Below are 20,805 nucleotides of genomic sequence, written 5' to 3' on the forward strand. Positions count from 1 at the left end.
AAACCTTGTAATGACTAACTGGAACTAATTGCTTTCAAAGGGCAAGTGTGCATCTTGTCAGGAAGTTATGTCATGGTAAACTGACTTAAAATAGCCTAAAGATGAATGGTACCATTTGCTCACCCTTCATATTTTTGGGAGGAAAGCAGAAATGTAGCCATGGCATTGTGATTGTTGTCCAAGTGGGACCAGCAGATTGACCAGTAGGCAATGGTACTCTTGCTTTGGGGGGTCACACTCTCCCAATGCATGGCAGCGATGGCGTGAAACAAGAATTACACATTCAGCTGGTCTGTTATAATTAGCCTGATTAACTCGATTTTAGTTGACATCTCACCCATGGCTTGAATTATTTTGCTGAGCTCTGCTGCTTGTGCTGTGCAAGAAATGCTGTGACTGCAACATCATGTGCCCAGGGGCACCTAACCTGACATTGTGGCTAGAGTGCCAGACCTGCAGAACAACTTCGTAAAAAACACACCAACTTTTTGCAAGTCTCATATACTTTAGATAAGAGTCACCAAATATGCATTAGATGAGTGCACTTTTTCTTTTTCTTTAACGCTCTGAAATTCTACAAAATACTAGTGTGTTGTGGGGATTGTTCAGCCAGAGATTGTGAGGAATGATGGGCTTTCCAGTGTGGGACATGAGGGGATTTTGGATCATGATTCTGTCTGGGAAGATGGGTCTGTGTCTGGTCAGAAAGAAACAGCTTCAGAGCAAGGAGGAGATGGAGATGTGTTGGCATTGGAAGATAGGGAAGACCATTCCCCTGGTTGTTCCTTGGCAACTGAAGATCAGGAGCTGGAAGGGAAAGATCTTTCCCCTGGGAAAACACCTCAGGTCAGCAAGAGACTCGATCTTCAGGAGGAGGGAGTCAGATCATAGAATCATAGAATCAAAGAGTTGGAAGAGACCTCATGGGCCATCAAGTCCAACCGCATTCTGCCAAGAAGCAAGAATATTGCATTCAAATCACCCCTGACAGATGGCCATCCAGCCTCTGTTTAAAAGCTTCCAAAGAAGGAGCCTCCATCACACTCCAGGGCAGAGAGTTCCACTGCTGAACGGCTCTCACCATCAGGAAGTTCTTCCTCATGTCTTCCTCAGATTACGGGGGTCACAGAAACTCCGTGAGAAATCCTTGAAACAGAGCAGATGTCAAAGGCATGACTTCATGCCTTGTGGACCTTAAACTAAAGTGTTGTTTACTGAAAGGGTTAGAGCAGGCAACACTACGTTAGTGTGTACACCTTAGGTCTTGTCCTTGTTCTACATTCAAGTCTATGTTCAAGATCTTTGGGAAAGTTTTGTGCTCATGTTCATGGATTCATGTGTTCCTGGTCATGGATTTATGCCTATGTTTTGATTCCTGGGTTCTTGGTTACATGTTTTGATTCCTAATTTTTCATATATCTTGTCACTCTTGAACAGAACTTTGACGTATGGAGTATTACCTTTTGAAAGCCCCTTTCCTTTTGCTTTTAGGACATTGCTATTTATATTGCCTTTTGATTTATTACATAAAACTGTTTAGTTAGTACTACTGGACTCTTGTGTGGTGCTGGGTGCAAATTCTGGCCAGAGTGCAACATTGTGTTTACTAAATTTTTACTGTTTCAACCAATGCTGTGAGTAACTAGGTCTGAAAACAGTATTGAATCTTGGTGAATCCTTTCCTGCTCGGTTTTAAGGCTCATCCTAGCTCTGGAAAGATATTGTGGGGCTGATATTTCAGTCCTACTCAACAATGTGTAATGGGAGCCCTATTGGACAGTGGGACTTCAAGCATGGTGGCCCAATGCGCGTCATTAGAATTTATTGGAACATTTGTGTCATGCCAGAGACATAGCTACATCATCATAAAGTTTCATGCTGTAGCTTTTGATGTTTGACGGCAGTTTTATAAACTCTAAAGCAACATTTCTCAACCTGGGGGTCAGGCCCCATGGGGGGGGGGTCAAAGGGGGTTCCAGAGGGGTTGCCAAAGACCACCAGAAAACACATTTTTTTTCTCTTGGTCGTGGGAGTTCTGTGTGGGATGTTTGGCCCATTTCTATCGTTGGGAGGGTTCAGAATGCTCTTTGATCATCGGTGAACTATCAATCCCAGCAACTACAACTCCCAAATGTCAAGGTCTAATTTCCCCAAACTCCACCAATGTTCACATTTGGGCATATTGAATATTCATGCCAAGTTTGGTCCAGGTCCATCATTGTTAGACTCCACAGTGCTCTCTGGATGTAGGTGAACTACACCTCCCAAACTCAAGGTGCAATGGGAGCCCCATTGGACAGTGGGACTTAAAGCATGGTGGCCTAATGTGCATCATTAGAATTTATTAGAACATTTGCGCGTCATACCAGAGACATAGCTACATCGTCATAAAGTTTCAGATGTTCGACGGCAGTTTTATAAACTCTAAAGCAACGTTTCTCAACCATGGGGGTCAGGCCCACAAAATCCTTGCAGTATTTTCTGTTGGTTATGGGAGTTCTGTGTGCCAGGTTTGGTTCAATTCCATCGTTGGTGGAGTTTAGAATGCTCTTTGCTTGTAGGTGAACTATAAATCCCAGCAACTACAACTCCCAAATGACAAGGTCTAATTTCCCCAAACTCCACCAATGTTCACATTTGGGCATATTGAATATCTGTGCCAAGTTTGGTCCAGGTCCATCATTGTTAGAGTCCACAGTGCTCTCTGGATGTAGGTGAACTACAACTCCCAAATGTCAAGGTCTAATTTCCCCAAACTCCACCAATGTTCACATTTGGGCATATTGAATATCTGTGCCAAGTTTGGTCCAGGTCCATCATTGTTAGAGTCCACAGTTCTCTCTGGATGTAGGTGAACTACAACTCCCAAATTCAAGGTCAATGCCCACCAAACCCTTGCAGTATTTTCTGTTGGTCATGGGAGTTCTGTGTGCCAGGTTTAGTTCAATTCCATCGTTGGTGAAGTTCAGAATGCTCTTTGATTGTAGGTGAACTATAAATTCCAGCAACTACAACTCCCAAATGACAAAATGAACCCCACCCCTAACCCCACCAGTATTCATAACAATAGCAAAAAATAGTAATAGTAAGTAGCAATGAAAATAATTTTGTGGTTGGGGTCACTACACCATGAGCAACTATATTAAGGGGTCGCGGCATTACGAAGATTGAGAACCACTGATGTAGATGCTAAACAACATAGGGGACAATAGTGAGCCCTGCGGGACACCACAGGACAATTGCTGTGGTGTCGAGCAGGAATCCCCCAGCAACACAGTCCTCCAGGAAGCGCTGGAGCCACTGCAGGACAGTACCTCCAAGACCCATCCTCGTGAAGTGACCCAGAAGGATCTACGACATCGAATGTCGCAGAGAGATCCAGGAGAATTAGCAGGGACACACACCTCCTGTCAAGCTCTGTGGAGATAATCCTAAGGTGACCAAGGCTGTCTCAGATCCGTGACCCAGTCTGAAACCAGACTGCAACGGATCCATACGGTCAATTTCATCCAAGAAACCTTGGAGCTGCAAGGTAACCACACGTTCCAAGACATTGCCCAGAAAGGGGAAATTGGGAACTGGCTGAAACTGGTTTTATGGAAGTCCCCATTGCTCTGCTTCCTCAAGTGGATTTATTTGCTTTTTTGCAATTGTGAGCGTGTTCTCAAGAAATACAATTAGGCAGGGAAAGTCCTTTGACAGGCTGCAGTCATAAAGAAATGGAACATAAACACAGCCTCGTTCTCCCCTTCCTTTGCTCCTTGCATTTTGCACATAAACCATACTTCTGTTGACGTAAATATTGGCATAATATACCTCTCTAAGTGTCTCGCTGCAGGTTCAAACGAGTGATGGAGATACACGTTGTGCCTCATTTCCGAAAATGAACAGCTCCTGCTTCTACGGCTCGGAAGTGGGCGTAAATCCTGTGAATCTCATCAGATTTTGGAGATTGTTGGGCACATTTTTCTCATTGCTCCATTCCTGCTCTGGTGCAGTTACAGCTGATATCGCTCTACTGTGGAGTCCTCTTGGAGTCCTCATAGACAGCGAGTTAAACATGAGCCAACAATGTGATGCGGTGGGATTTTGGCCTGCATCAATAGGAGTCTAGTGTCTAGATCCAGGAAAGTCATGCTACCCCTCTATTCTATTCTGCCTTGGTTAGACCACACCTGGAATATTGTGTCCAATTTTGGGCACCACAATTGAAGGGAGATGTTGACAAGCTGGAATGTGTCCATAGGAGGGTGACTGAAATGATCAAGGGTCTGGAGAACAAGCCCTATGAGGAGCAGCTTAAAGAGCTGGGCATATTTAGCCTGAAGTAGAGAAGGCTGGGAGGCGACATGATAGCCATGTATAAATATGTGAGGGGAAGTCATAGGGAGGAGGGAGCAAGCTTGTTTTCTGCTGCCCTGGAGACTAGGACGCAATGGAACCATGGCATCAAACTACAAGAAAGGAGATTCCATCTGAACATTAAGAAGAACTTCCTGACTGTGAGAGCTGTTCAGCAGTGGAACTCTCTGCCTCGGAGTGTGGTGGTGGCTCCTTCTTTGGAGGCTTTTAAACAGAGGCTGGATGGCCATCTGTTGGGGGTGCTTTGAATGTCATTTTCCTGCTTCTTGGCAGGGGGTTGGACTGGATGGCCCATGAGGTCTCTTCCAACTCTTTGATTCTAAGATTTTTGGGTCCTAACTGGGGCCTGCTGTCCAGGGAATTGCCCAGTCATAAGCACAGTTGAAATCCATGTCTTTAAGTCCTTGTGGAAAGTGGACAGGAAGGGTGCTAGCCTAATCTCCCTGGGGAGAGAGTTCAAGAGCCGAGGGATCACAATCGAGAAGGTCCTCTCTCTTGTCCCCACCAGCTGTGTCTGAGACGGAGGTGGAAGCGAGAGAAGAGCCTCCCTGGAAGATCTTAAAGAGCGTATTGGTTTGTAGGGGAAGATGTGGTCATGAAAATAGGCAGGTCCCGAACTGTTTAGAGCAGTGGTTCTCAAACCTTCCTAATGCCGCGACCCCTTAATACAGTTCCTTATGTTGTGATGATCCCCAACCATAACATTATTTTCATTGCTACTTCACAACTATAATTTTGCTCCTGTTATGAATCATCTTGTAAATATCCAATATGCAGGATGTATTTTCATTCATTTGGCACAAATACTCAATACACCCAAAATTGAATACTGGTGGGATTGAGGGGAAGATCGATTTTATCATTTGGGAGTTGTAGTTGCTGGGATTTATAGTTCACTTACAATATCAAAGAGCATTCTGAACTCCACTAGTGATGTAATTGAACCAAACTTTGGACACAGAGCTCCCATGACCAACAGAAAATACTAGAAGGATTTGGTGGGCATTGACCTTGGGCTTTGGAGTTGTAGTTTACCCACATCCAGAGAACACCGATCCATTTGGACCAAGCTTGGCACAAATACTCAATATGCCCAAATGTAGACAATGGTGCGGTTTGGGGAAGATAGACCTTGACATTTGGGAGTTATAGTGGCTGGGATTTATAGTTCACCTATAATCAAAGAGCATTCTGAACTCCACCAATGATAGAATTGGGCCAAACTTCCCACACAGAACCCCCACGACCAAAAGAAAATACTGTGTTTTCTAATTGTCTTCGGTGACCCCTCTGACACCCCCTCGTGACCCCCTCAGGTGTCCCGACCCCCAGGTTGAGAAACACTGGTTTAGAGATTTGTAGTTGATAACCTGCACCTTGAATTGGGACCGGAAACTTTTCAGCAGCCAGTGGGGGCTGTTTAAAGAGGGAGGTTGACCGCTCTCATGTCCCTGCATGGGGAGCTGGAGCTGACAGAAGGAGCTCATCCACACTCTCCCTGGATTTGAACCTCCGACTTGTCAGTCTTCAGTACTGCTGGCACAAGGGTTTAACCCATTGTGCCATTGGAGGCCCCTAAAATACAAGTTAAAATCCACGGATAAATCCAGATTAAAATTCACAAATTAAAACTCAAAAAAGTTGAAATTGGCCAATGGAAGGACAACTGTTGTCCAATCCTATGCAACCAATGGAGATTTGGCTTAAGTCCTCTTAATTAAATGAGTCTACTTTATTTGGAATTAACATTGGATTTAGACCAATTTTTCGACAAGTAATCTGTTTCGGTGAGATTTCTCATGGCACGTAAATGAGCTAAAAACAGGATGACAAATGTTTAATCAGTTGTTTAAGGGATGTGTGTGCGTTAGACTTTTAATATCCCTTCAAAAAAAAGTGATGGAAAAACTGGGGGTGGAATAAAAGGAATAATTAGCTATGACAAACTTTGTAGAAGAAGTCAGAAAAGGGGTATATTCTCGGAGAAAGAGAAGAGATTAATCGGTTCGCAGAGTGGAGTACAAATAAAGGAATCTGCCAAATAGAGAAAAACAAACAAACAAACTCTCTGTAGTGTCACTTGTAAATCGCATTCCTTGGCTGCGATTCAGGATGGGATTTGCATCTATATGGAAGTGGACTTAATGTCTGCAGGAAATAGAACCGAGCCATTTTGGAAGATCTTTATTCAACTGACATTACTGTGTATGGAAGCCAGCTAAGTGATTGATCCCTTTGGGAACTGAGAGGCAAACCTACAATCGAGCCCTTCTATCCACAGATTCTGCATCCACGGATTCAGCAGGTTTGAGAATAATCCCAAAAACAAATCTTGATTTTTTCCTCTCTTTTTTAATATATCCTTTAACTACATTGTTATATAGAAAGCTGTCCCCTGCCACGCGTTGCTGTGGCCCAGTCTGTTGATCTGGAAAATAAAGTAATGAGAAAGTGTTGGTTTCTAATATATGCAATGGGTAAACAGTATTTCTTGCTGTTTCTTTGTCAGTGTTGATGTGGAGAGTGTCTGGTTTGCCCACCCTGGAACATGCAACATATCATTGTCCTTCTTTAGGGGTCCCTTTCAAATATATGATACTATATCTCTCTGTGTGTGTGAATCATATCTATCTATCTATCCATCCATCCATCCATCCATCCATCCATCCATCCATCTATCTATCTATCTATCTATCTATCTATCTATCTATCTATATCTATGGGTGGATGGCTCTTTGTCAGGAGGACTTTGATTACGTTTTCTTGCCCTGATGAAGGGAGTTGGATTGGATGGCCTTGAGTATTTTCTGTTGGTCATGGGGGTTCTGTGTGGGAAGTTGGCCCCGATTTTGTTGTTCGTGGAGTTCGGAATGCTCATTGATTGTAGGTGAACTGTAAATCCCAGTAACTACAACTCCCAAATGTCAAGGTCTATTTCCCCCAAACTCCATCTGTGTTTATATTTGGGAATATTGAGTATTCGTGGCAAGTTTGGTCCAGATCCATCATTGTTTGAGTCCACAGTGCTCTCTGAATGTAGGTGAACTACAACTCCCAAACTCAAGGTCAATGCCCACCAAACCCTTCCAGTATTTTCTGTTGGTCATGGAAGTTTTGTGTGCCAAGTTTGCTTCAATTCCATCGTAGGTGGAGTTCAGAATGCTCTTTGATTGTAGGTGAACTATAAATCCCAGCAACTACAACTCCCAAATGACAACATCATAATTTTTGAGTGATGGTCACTCCTCGTGTTGTGAGATGTTTTGTTGCCAAATTTGGTGTGATTTTGTTCATTGGTTCTTTTGTTTTTAAGGTACTCATTACGCACAGAGCATTTTTATATTTATAGATAGTGCCATGAATACTTTTAAAACATGACCTTTTAGAGATCATAACCTTTTGGAAAACCAGAATCTCCATAAACTTTTGGAGAAAAATGGCATTCACAACCATTTGAAAAACACAACCTTTTGTAAAGTATGATCTTCTAGAGAAGAGCCAAAAACTCATTTGAGTAGCATCTTCTCTTCAGTGGTATGTAACCACATGTACTTATGCAAGGCACTTTGGTTTTTCAGTTACTAGACTAATTGTCTTTGATCTGTTAGGAACAGAGATTATGCCAATGCAAAAAACAGCAGAGTTTCAGAAGTGTTCTTTTCAGTACCCCAAAACATCTATTCTCCCATAAAACATCTTTTTTCTATACAAAAAAATTAAGTAGACTTTGTTAAAAGTAACATATCTGGGTTACTCACAACCTTCATGTATTCAGCATACAGATACATATCTTGTCAATCCAGTTACAGATAGGTTTGAAGTAGTTTGTGCAGATTGTGTCAGGAGCGATTTGAGAAACTGCAAATTGCTTCTGATGAGAGAGAATTGGCCGTCTGCAAGGATGTTGCCCAGGGAACGCCTGGATGTTTGATGTTTTACCATCCTTGTGGGAGGCATCTCTCATGTCCTTACATGGGGAGCTGGAGCTGACAGAAGGAGTTCAACCCACTCTCCCTGGATTCGAACCGCTGACCTGTTGGTCAGCAGTCCTGCCGACATAAGGACTTGACCCATTGCACCAGTCTTGGTAAATACACAATTTCAATGAACCTAGCATCCTGTGGCAGGCTTCCCTCATGTCCCCACATGAGAAGCTGGAGCTGACAGACGGGAGCTCACCTTGCACTCTGATCTTTCGGTCAGCAGTCCTGCCGGCACAAAGGTTTATCTTGGGCAAGTCACAGACTCTCATCCTCTGAGAAAGGCAAAAAAAATATTATTTCCTGAAAAACTCTTTGTAAGAAAACCCTAAGATTTGTCTTAAGATCCCTGTAAGTTGGAAGTGACTTAAAGGCAACAACAACAAGAACAACAAACTCCTCAAACTCCTAAATCTCAGTCTAATGCACTGCACTCTCTATGAAAAACTTGCTATACATGCTAAGCAGTCATCTTACTCGTGACAAAATGCTTTCTCAGGAATGGCTTTAGCATTTAGGTGACAAAGTAAAAGCATTTTCTATTTGAAGCTAGATTTGTAATTAGCTTGTGTGTTTCAAAGCAACTTTGCAAAATACTCCGGTAGACCAGTGTGGTGTAGTGGTTAGATTCTCCACTTGGCTATGAAAACCCATTGGGTGAGTCACACACTCCAGAAAAACCCATGATAAGGTTTCAGGGTCACCATAAATTGGAAAGAACTTGAAGGCGTGATGCCTATTATCTGTGCTCTAATAGGACAGTATCTTGAAATACAATCAGAGCTGGGTTTAGGAAGCCATTGTGCCTCAAAAAGGGTTCGGAGCACTTCTTTTTGACAACTTTGTGTAATGCCAGTGTCATCATGTCTCTCTGATAATATACCAGTGACTCTTGAAACCTACACAATAGCACAAGTCATTTGCTCACGACTAGCATGAGATGTTAGAAACGACCTAATTCAGGTACTGAATGATCCAGAATAATGCTGTTCATGTTCATGGTGCTGAATCAAGTCTGAACTTTGGAAATGACATGTTTTCTTTCTTGGTGGTCTCTCTGATTCACTGGATTGTTGTAGGTTTTTGGGCTGTATGGCCGTGCTCTAGAAGCATTCTCTCCTGACATTTCACCTGCATCTATGGCAAGCATCCTGCATATCCGATATTTATATTATGATCCATAACAGTAGCAAAATTACAGTTGTGAAGTAGCAGCAAAAATAATTTTATGGTTGGGGGTCACCACCACGAGGAACTGTATTAAGCAGTTGCGGCATTACAAAGGTTGAGAAACACTGCTCTAGAACATGGCCACACACCACAAAAAACCTACAACAACCCAAGGCAGGATAGACTTGTACCCTTAAAATTACATTTCATAGAATCATAGAATCATAGAATCAAAGAGTTGGAAGAGACCTCATGGGCCATCCAGTCCAACCCCCTGCCAAGAAGCAGGAATATTGCATTCAAATCACCCCTGACAGATGGACATCCAGCTTCTGCTTAAAAGCTTCCAAAGAAGGAGCCTCCACCACACTCCGGGGCAGAGAGTTCCACTGCTGAACGGCTCTCACAGTCAGGAAGTTCTTCCTAATGTTCAGATGGAATCTCCTCTCTTGTAGTTTGTAGCCATTGTTCCGCGTCCTAGTCTCCAAGGAAGCAGAAAACAAGCTTGCTCCCTCCTCCCTGTGGCTTCCTCTCACATATTTATACATGGCTATCATATCCCCTCTCAGCCTTCTCTTCTTCAGGCTAAACATGCCCAGTTCCCTAAGCCGTTCCTCATAGGGCTTGTTCTCCAGACCCTTGATCATTTTAGTCGCCCTCCTCTGGACACATTCCAGCTTGTCAATATCTCTCTTGAATTGTGGTGCCCAGAATTGGACACAATATTCCAGATGTGGTCTAACCAAAGCAGAATAGAGGGGTAGCTTTACTTCCTTAGATCTAGACACTATGCTCCTATTGATGCAGGCCAAAATCCCATTGGCTTTTTTTGCCGCCACATCACATTGTTGGCTCAAGTTTAACTTGTTGTCCACGAGGACTCCAAGATCTTTTTCACACGTACTGGTCTCGAGCCAGGCGTCACCCATTCTGTATCTTTGCATTTCATTTTTTCTGCCAAAGTGGAGTATCTTGCATTTGTCACTGTTGAACTTCATTTTGTTAGTTTTGGCCCATCTCTCTAATCTGTCAAGATCGTTTTGAATTCTGCTCCTGTCCTCTGGACTATTGGCTATCCCTCCCAATTTGGTGTCGTCTGCAAACTTGATGATCATGCCTTCTAGCCCTTCATCTAAGTCATTAATAAAGATGTTGAACAGGACCGGGCCCAGGACGGAACCCTGCGGCACTCCACTTGTCACTTCTTTCCAAGATGAGGAGGAAGCATTAGTGAGCACTCTCTGTGTTCGTCCACTTAACCAATTACAGATCCACCTCACCGTAGTTTTGCCTAGCCCACATTGGACTAGTTTCCTTGCCAGAAGGTCATGGGGGACCTTGTCGAAGGCCTTACTGAAATCCAGGTACGCTACATCCACGGCATTCCCCGCATCTACCCAGCTTGTAGCTCTATCGAAGAAAGAGATCAGATTAGTCTGGCATTACTTGTTTTTGATAAATCCATGTTGACTATTAGCGATGACTGCATTTGTTTCTAAGTGTTTGCAGACCGCTTCCTTAACAATCTTTTCCAGAATCTTGCCCGGTATCGACGTGAGGCTGACCGGACGGTAGTTGTTTGGGTCATCCTTTTTTCCCTTCTTGAAGATTGGGACCACATTGGCCCTCTTCCAATTTGCTGGAACTTCTCCCGTTCTCCAAGAACTCTCAAAGATGGTTGCCAATGGTTCCGAAATGACTTCCGCTAGTTCCTTCAATACTCTGGGGTGTATTGAATTGATCTGGCCCTGGGGACTTGAACTCATTAAGAGCGGCCAGGTATTCCTGGACGACTTCTTTCCCAATTTGGGGTTGGATGTCCTCCAATCCCTCATCCACTCCATCTTGCTGAGGTTGAAGACTCTCTTTTTGTGAGAAGACCGAGGCAAAGAAGGCATTAAGTAGTTCTGCCTTTTCCCTGTCCCCTGTCAGCATTGCCCCATCTTCTCCGCGAAGAGGTCCTATCGCCTCCTTGTTTTTCCTTTTTCTACTGACATAAGAATAGAAGCCCTTTTTATTGTTTTTAATGTCCCTGGCAAGCCTGAGCTCGTTTTGTGCTTTAGCCTTGCGGACCTTTTCCCTACAGGTGTTGGCTATTTGTTTGAATTCTTCTTTGGTGATTTCTCCCTTTTTCCACTTCTTGTGCATGTCTCTTTTGTGTCTTAGCACAGTTAGAAGTTCTTTGGACATCCATTCTGGCTTCTTTGCACTTGTCCTATTTTTTCTCTTTGTTGGCACGGTTTGCAATTGCGTCTTGAGTATTTCACTCTTGAGAAATTCCCATCCATCCGTAACTCCCTTGTCTTTTAGTATCTGTGTCCACGGAATGCTGCTCAGCGTTTCCTTCATTTTTTGGAAATCAGCTCTCCTAAAGTCCAAAATGCGGGTTTGACTTGTCTTAGTTTCGGCCTTCCTTTGTACCTCAAATTGCAGGAGCACATGGTCACTTGCCCCTAAGGATCCTACCACTTCGACCGCATCGATCAGGTCCTCCGCATTTGTTAGGATGAGATCAAGAGTAGCCAATCCCCTTGTTGCCTCTTCTACCTTCTGGACCATGAAATTGTCTGCAAGGCAAGCGAGGAATTTGTTGGACCTTGTACTCTTGGCCGAGTTTGTTTTCCAGCAAATATCGGGATAGTTGAAATCGCCCATGACTACTACATCTCTTTTCTGTGCCTGTTTGGTCAACTGTTGGCAGAAGACTTCATCAAGTTCTTCCTCCTGGCTTGGGGGTCTGTAGTAGACGCCTACAACGACATCTTTTTGAGTCCCAGTTCCCTTGATTCTTATCCAGATGATTTCAAGCTGGTTTCCCAGATTGCTGTCTTGAATCTCTTCTGCAGCATAAGAGTTTTTGACATATAAGGCTACTCCGCCTCCTCTCCCCTTTGTTCGGTTTCTGTGAAAGAGGTTATACCCCTCGATATCTACATTCCAGCAATAGGAGTCATCCCACCAGGTTTCAGTGATCCCTATGATATCATATTTGTGGTGTTGTGCTAAAAGTTGGAGTTTGTCTTGTTTATTTCCCATGCTCTGTGCATTAGTGTAAAGACATGTGAGCCCCTGGGATCTTCCCTTGAGCTGTTTAATTGCGATTATTGTGCTTTTGGTACTTGGTCCTTGTTGTGTTTGTGCAGCCCTCCGTTTAGCCTTCTGGCGATTCCCAGACATTATGGGTAAAGTAGTGTTCGCAAGGCTGTTGTCCCCCTCCCCCGGTGGACCTAGTTTAAAGTGCGTCTAATGAGGTTTGCGAGTCTGTGAGCAAAAAGGTGTTTTCCTACTTGTGTGAGATGCACCCCATCCCTTGCCAGTAGGCCATCCTCCTGGAAAAGCAGGCCATGGTCGAGGAAGCCAAAGCGTTCCTCCTGACACCATTTTCTAAGCCAGTCATTGACCTGTACTATTTTTCTGGCTCTTGTGGGTCCGTGTCTTACAACAGGGAGGAGGGATGAAAAGACCACCTGTACATTACATTCTTTTAGCTTTGCTCCTAGAGCTCGAAAATCATTTGTGATCTTTTGAAACGTATGCTTTGCAGTATCATTGGTTCCTACATGAATCAACATGAGGGGAGGACGGTGATAGGGCTTGAGGAGCCTGGTGAGCCTCTGAGTGATATGGTGTATTTTTGCCCCCGGTAGGCAGCATATTTCTCAAGCCATCCCATCCGGTCTGGAATTGACAGCTTCCGTTCCTCTAAGGAGGGAGTCGCCTACTACCAAGACCTGTTTACTTTCAGGAATGACAGGGCCCCTTTTGTGCAATGTAGTGTGTAGGTCTCCAGAAAAGTGATCCTGTTGGTGTGAATTGTGTAGGTGAAAAGTGTTGTCCTCCTCCTCGACATCCCCGGTGCATTCGTCAAGGACAATCCATTGAGATTCGTCCAAGAGCCTATGGTTCTCCTGTATGTGTTCCTGTTGCTCCTGGTCTATGGTTGGGGATGGTACACCTGCATGATTTTGCAAGCGTGAATGTTGTGAAGTGTTGTCCCATTCAGGGCTATCCCCTGCACACTGATCAAGGATGAGCCACTGATCAGTATCTAAGCCATTCTGGTCTTCCCCAATATGTTGTGTTTCTTGGTCAGGTGCTAGTTGTGTGAGAATTTGGAATCTATTGTGTAACTGCAGCTGAGCAGAAGTATTCTGAGGAGGCTTCCGGGTCCTATGTGTCCTTCTAAGGGTGACATTTCTCCAAGCCTGAGGGTTGTCCACATCTGAGGTGCTGTTCTGTTGAGCCTCCCCGTAATGTTGGTGTGATATGGGCTGCGTGTCTAGGCCAGTGTGGTGTGTGGTGTCTAAGAACAGCTCAAGTTCCTGAATGTCCTTAAGGGTGTTAATACGGTCCTCGAGTTGTCGTATCCTGTGTTCCATGCGAGTGATCTGTGTACACTTGGGGCAGATGTAATTGCGTAATTGTAGTGTGAAAAAGCTGAACATGCCACAGCTTGTGCATGAGACGGGAAGTTTTCGTGTTTGTTCCATCTGGAGGTTGCTAATGACCTCCTCTTGGTGTGTGTTTGATGTTGTCTGTATGCAGGGGTGAAAGTATAGGTTACTGAGTGTACGAGCCCTGCCTCCTCAAACAAGGCAGTTAATTTTTAAACTCAGGAAGCCCCGCCTCCTCAAACAAGGCAGTTAATTTTTAAACTCAGGAAGCCCCGCCTCTCAAAGAAAGCAGCGCTGAAAGCTGTTAAATTTAAACAAAGCTTACCCTGAAGCAGAAGGAAACAAAATGGGTTCCTGCTTCCTCAACTTCTGTGGAAAGCCCAGCTGCCCCTTGGGTTCAGACACTGGTTTATATAGGATAACCAGGAAGCCCCGCCTCCTCAAACAAGGCAGTTAATTTTTAAACTCAGGAAGCCCCGCCTCTCAAAGAAAGCAGTGCTGAAAGCTGTTAAATTTAAACAAAGCTTACCCTGAAGCAGAAGGAAACAAAATGGGTTCCTGCTTCCTCAACTTCTGTGGAAAGCCCAGCTGAGCATGTGATTCATATCATGTTGCCAATACTCTGAAAGGCAGATCTGGATAATTGATGGCAATGAAATGAGAGTTAAGCAACATGGACATATCTTGCTTTGAGGCCACTTTGGAAAGGGAACACTCGTGTTGGTAGATGCAGGCTCACAAACAATCAATGCCAATCACGAACTCAAATCTTCTTGGCATCTAGCAACCTTCTCCTTCCCTCCTCTGCCTTCCTTCTTTCTCACTTGGTTGACTTCTGCGGCCCTGGCTTTCTGATGCCGTCATTTCCCCCCATCTGCCGGGGCCAGGGCCGAGAGCAGGCAGGAAGGCACCCTGCCACTCCGTGCCCCCTCGTGGGCCATGCTTCCCCTGATCCGGCTGCCAACAGAATCGCAACCTTGCCAAAGCAACGCCCGCCTTTGCTTCGGAACATGTTGGGAGAGGGAGGGTGTGAAACTGAGAGGAGGGTGGTCTGATGATGCGACGCTCCATGGAACATGTCCTTCTCAAAATTTAAATGCTGGAAGGATTTTCCAAATGTGGATCTTGTGGTGCCAATGTTTTTGTCCCTCTTGGAGAGCAAGCGTTGGCCAACTGAAGAAGGAATGTCTTTCTGCTGCTGTGTGCCTTCCAATAGTTTCTGACTTTCAATCCTATCACCGGACTCCTTGGCAATATTTGTTCAAAGCCTTCCTCTGAAATGGGTAGAGAATGATGATGGTGGCCATCATGATGCTATGTATTTCTATCTGGCTTTTATTTCTTGACCAAGATGTAAAGCATTATGTGCCCAAGTGGGTCTCCATGGTTGAGTGGTGATTCGAACTCTGGTTTCCAACACCCAGAACACTATACAACACTGATGCTCAACACTGAACCATAGTGTAATAAATGGACTGGAATTTGTGAGGATTTGAAAAGGGATGCCATGATGTAATGATGTAATGGGTTAACTGGAAAGACATGTCTCGGCAGCTGATTGAACATGCCAGAAGCCAGAGTTCCGATTGGCGGCTGTCTCTGGCTTGCTGCTGAGGCCAACGGTTCTAACTGCTACTTTCATTTTGAACGAGGCATATTTAAAGACTGTTTAAAAGGACTATTTTATTCCCTCTATTCTTTGTATGAATTCAAAGTATTCAACATTGCCCTGTTTGAACTTTTGAACTGAAGTAAAGATACCATCACTTGGTACACAAGCATGAGTGACACTTTATTATACTGCAGGGTATATCTTGGTTTAATAATTGTGGTAATGCTTCTGTTTATTTACATTTACCAACCCTCACAGAATTATGTGCAATGACTACCGGAATGATCTGGATTATGATTGTGGATAGCATAGTTTTATAGTAATTGTAATGTTTTCAAATTTTTTAATGTAGTTTAGTTTTGATTTTAATTTCAATTTAAATGTTTATTTAATTGTATATTGTTGTTAAGGCATTGAATTATTATCTGTAAGCCACCTTGAGTCCCCTTCGGGGTAGAGAAAGACGAGATATAAATATAGCAAATAAATAAATAAAATATTCACTCTGTGTGATAGATAATATTGCTCTAGACCAAAGGTGTGCAACCAACATACTTAGCATCACAGAAGAAGTTGGAAGAGACCTCGTGGGCCATCCAGTCCAACCCCATTCTGCCAAGAAGCAGGAAAATCTCAGTCAAAGCACCCTCAACAGATGGCCATCCAGTCTCTGTTTATAAGCCTCCAAGGAAGGATTCTCCACCACACTCCGGTCCTCAAACACTATTTGCTTCATTCAGAAAAATGCTGCACTCGCAGAGCTCAGGTGGTGTTGTATTTCAGTGTCAGTGTTGACTTTTGTGGAGAGGTGGCTGCCAAGATAGCAGAAATGGTCAACATTTTCTAATGCTACACTATTAAGTTGTATTTCTGGCATTGGAGAGGGATTGGCTGGTGCCTGCTGGAAGAACACTTTGGTTTTCTCAATGTTCAATGACAGGCCGAGCTTCTCGTATGCTTCTGCGAAGGTGTTTAGAGTAACTTGTAGGTCTTCTTCTGAATGCACACAGACGACGTTGTCATCAGCAAAATATTGTCAAAATACAAGTAAACTATTGCCAGAATTCTGTATCACTGTGTATATAACTTTATATTTGCTTAGTGCAGGCAATAGCAAACTTGGGCTCTCCAAGTGTTTTGGACTCCAACTCCCACAATTCCTAACAGCCTCGGGAAAGAAGGGGCCTGAGGCTGTTGAATGGTGGGAGTTGAAGTCCAAAACACCTGGAAGGCCCAAGTTTGCCCATGCCTGGCTTAGTGGTTACTTTGAAAACAAATACTTTAAAAGAATCATTTCAAAGCTTTAAAAGACCTTTAATGCTTTCTCTCTTCCTGTTTCTCTTCTTCTCGGCAGGAAATCCCTATATGTGAAAATTGTAGATGTTGAAGAATACGAGAAGAAGGACAGCTTCTTCATAGAGCTGGGTCAGCCACGCTGGTTGAAACGAGGCATCTCAGGTAAGCGGAAGAGGCTTCTAACTGCGATCTGGAGATCTTGCAAGTTGCTCAGAAACACAACAGAAGAGACCATCAGTAATGATGAAGGAAACTTCTGGGGAGACCATTTACACAAAAGCACCATCACTGAACCTTCTTTCTAGCAAATACTCCCTGTGTGTGCTTGCAAGGGGTAAAAGTGTTGATAGAACACAATCTAGAATGCTATGCAATGCACAATGATTTTCTGATAGGCCACTCAATGGCATGAAACCAGACTTAGTTGTGGCTGGAAACTTGGATGAGATCTCTCATCTTTTTACTGTATTCCTCAGAATTCCACAATGGCCATGCTGGCTGGGGATTTTGGGACACAAAGTCCAAAAAGCCATCTCTGTTGGCCTCTGCTCTGATGAGCAGATCCATCGAAGCCAATGGGACAGGTCAAGTCTCATGGAAGGTTCTAGATGTGCTCTAGATGTGTCTAATGCACTTTGACACTTCTTTAGAGGGGCGTTCATTAAAGATTTCTTCTGACCCACTTCTATTTATCACAGGATGCTGAAACTGCACATGTGTATTGATATAAATCTCGATACGTTATGTGCCAATTTACAACTCAGAATTGGTAACAGTTTTGATTTTACAGGTGCTGAAGTGGTATGAGTGTTGATAATGGACCAGGTGGAATACAGAGCAGCCATCAAGTTCCTTTCCTTGAAAGGCCACACACCAAAGAATACTTTAAATGAGATGAAAGAGGTTTATGGTGATGATTCCTCATCATATTGTGTAGTCAAGAACTGGGACCATCAATTCAAATGTGGTTGGACTTTGGTGCAAACAGCTCCAATTCCAGAGTGACCCCACTCTGCTATTGATGAACACGCCATCCAGCAAGTGGAGGTCGCCATTTTGCAAAATTGCCACGTAACCATTCGCCACCTAGCCCAAAATGTCAAGATTAGTTTGGGGTCCTGGAAAAAATCACCCAAGACCATCTTCACATGCATTAGGTATTCACTCGCTGGGTCCCCCAGCTGCTCATACCTATTGAGAAGCAGGAACGAGTTGAATCCTCTCAGGGTTTATTGACAATGTGCCATGGAAGAATTGGACCCAGCTTTCATCTTGTGTGATTGGTCAACCGACCAATTACACAAGACGAAAGCTGGGTCCATCACTATGATCATGAGACTAAAGTCCAGTTGAAGCAATGGAAGCATACTGATTCACTGCCTCCAAAGAAGACACGGGCCCAACTCTCGGTAGGCAAGGTTATGCTTACAGGATTTAGACACCAACGTGGAGTATTATGGATGGATTTCCTAGCAAAGGGGACCATGATCACTGGAGCATGCTGTGCTTCACTGCTGCAGAAATTGCAGGAGGCCATCAAAACCAAGAGACATGGCATGCTCAACAAAGGTGACCATTTTCTGCAAGACAATGCACAAGTTCACAACTTACCTGTTGCCCAAATGGAAGCATGCTCCTGTGGCTTTGAAATTCAACCACCTCCCCCTTATTCACCCGACCTCACACCATCGGACTTCCACCTCTTTCCAACAAGGAAGTTATTTTTTGAAGGGCAAGCATTTTTCAGATGATGAGACTCTGATTTCTAAAGTCACAACATGACTTTTAGAGCAACATGATGACTTCTACAAGTGAGGTGTTTACAGTTGCTTAAAAAATGGGAGAAATGTGTGTCCCAAGGTGGCACCGATGGAGAAAAGGACTCACAACTGTGCCAAGTTTCATTGCTGTGAGTCCACAGGAAGTGGGTCAGGGGAAATCTTTAGTGAATGCCCCTCGTATAAATGCAATAGAAAGAAACAATATAACAAATATAATTTTTATAAATACAGTACCAAAATCTCCATAAACTGGAGGATACTAAAAGGTCATTTGGAGGCTTGGAAGGAGGCTATTTTGGTCCTCAATAGCTGTACTTCGTTGAGATGATGTCAAAATGGATAATTGTGGCATGGCTGGCTTCTGGGGTTGTGATTGTATATCTTTAGGTCATTTTTCAGCAGTGGGAAGGGTATGCCAATAGTCTTCAAGGGTGACCAAATTCTCACCCCAAGCCACTGATGGTTCATGACTTCTTTGGGATGGTAAAGCTATTGCAAATGCCTTCAAAAGACTAAGGGAGGTCTCGGAGTGCTGAATCTTCGTTCCTTAGATAGATTCAGCACCTTGGACAGTAACACCCAAGGTGAATTAAGCAACCCACTGACTTGGGCACCACAAAACCACTACTATTTGGAGCTCAGTTAGGGCTGCTCCTGGTAAATACACAATTTCAACGCCTTGTTTCATTTTCCTTGAGAGAACCCAGCAGTCGCTTGGAAGCTGGGGGTGCTTTGAGGATGAGATCCCTGTCAAATTTCCTTTGATGACACCCTCCCTAGCCATTCCATTTCCCCCTTGTCTCTTCCCTTAGATCATGAATATCTCTGTCGTTTTACTGACAAACAGCATAATCTCTCTGTCTTTCTTTCCTTCTCTTTTTTTTCCTTGACTTGCAGCCCTTTTGCTCAATCAAGGTAAGCTTTTCTTCTACCCATTATCTCCCTTTCCTGACTCCATCCCCCTTTCCAATGCTCTGAATTGCTTTCCAGGTGCACACAAATCTCATTAGATGCCATGAGATTTCCAGACACCATGGCTAGTGAGGCTCTCCTCACAGCCTGGAATTGCTTCTCGTGATATGTTCATGTCTTTCTGTGTCTAAGAGTTTGCCATTTGATATATCTGTTGTATGGCTCACTAACGAAGAAAACCAATACCAACTTGTCTAGATGCTCTTGGACTTTGATCACTAACATCACTTACTGTTGTCTATGCAGACTGGGGCTGATAGAATCTGGAGCCAAACTCTGTTATTTATTTATATAATAATAATAAACTTTATTTGTACCCCGCTACCATCTCCCCAAGGGACTCGGTGCGGCTTACATGAGGCCAAGCCCAAAGCACATCAAACAAAACATCAATAAACACAACATCAATAAACAATCAATAAAATACAAATCATATAAATCACATAAACAAAAAACAATCAATAGTGACATAAACAATTTTAAAAATGGCCGAGCCAAATGTAATAGATTAAAATTGAAAATATGCTGACGTGAACAAGGTAAAATTATTATTTATGATTTATTTACAGTATTTATATTCTGCCCTTCTCAGGGGACTCAGGGTGAACCACAATGCACATATACACGGCAAACATTCAATGCCATAGACACACAACATATATAGACAGATACACAGAGGTTATTTAACTTTCCAGCTTTGTGACGGTATGCTCGAATTCCAGCCACCGGGGGAACTGTCGCTTTGCCATCCACTTGTGACACAGATGGAGTACTTCCTCATTCTTTTGCACGCTGTTGGAGATTTTTATGACATTGTAAATTAGTTAAATTAGCCTCCCTGCATAAGCGGTACCTAAATTTCCTTCTTGACAGATGCAACTGTCTTTTGGGCTACAAAGGTTGACAGCAAGCTAGACAAATAGTTGGGAGCTTACTCCGACCCGGGATTACTCATGACCTTCAGTCAGTAGTAATTTTAATGCAGCTGGCTCCCAACCAGTTGTGCCACAACCCAGTCCTGTTGGATGTATTGTCCCAAAACATTGTTTCCCAAAATATTGGGAAACACTAGAGACATCTCTCTGTGTGTATGTGTGCTTGTGAAAGAAAGTAAGAAAGTGCATATGTATTTGGTTCACACCTCCCCACTTGTGTATGAGAAAGAAAGACACCTCCATAGCAATCCTATTATGAAACCACAGGCCTTCCTTGCAGGAATGGAGTTGTATGCAATGAAA

The 20,805-nt window shown here is 43.6% G+C and overlaps 1 protein-coding gene across 2 annotated transcripts in view; it reads left to right on the plus strand.

The window, feature by feature from the left end:
• Positions 1 to 20,805, plus strand: part of LOC137095240 (sodium/calcium exchanger 2-like) — a 144,751-nt gene that overhangs the window by 102,521 nt on the left and 21,425 nt on the right. For both annotated transcript variants that reach the window (XM_067461685.1, XM_067461684.1), the window contains exons 3-4: positions 16,873 to 16,976; positions 19,493 to 19,510. In XM_067461685.1, the coding sequence (XP_067317786.1) occupies positions 16,873 to 16,976; positions 19,493 to 19,510 (122 nt within the window). The remainder of the gene's footprint in view (positions 1 to 16,872; positions 16,977 to 19,492; positions 19,511 to 20,805) is intronic.

Source organism: Anolis sagrei, chromosome Y (genome assembly GCF_037176765.1).
Source record: "Anolis sagrei isolate rAnoSag1 chromosome Y, rAnoSag1.mat, whole genome shotgun sequence".
Taxonomy (NCBI): Eukaryota; Metazoa; Chordata; class Lepidosauria; order Squamata; family Dactyloidae; genus Anolis; species Anolis sagrei.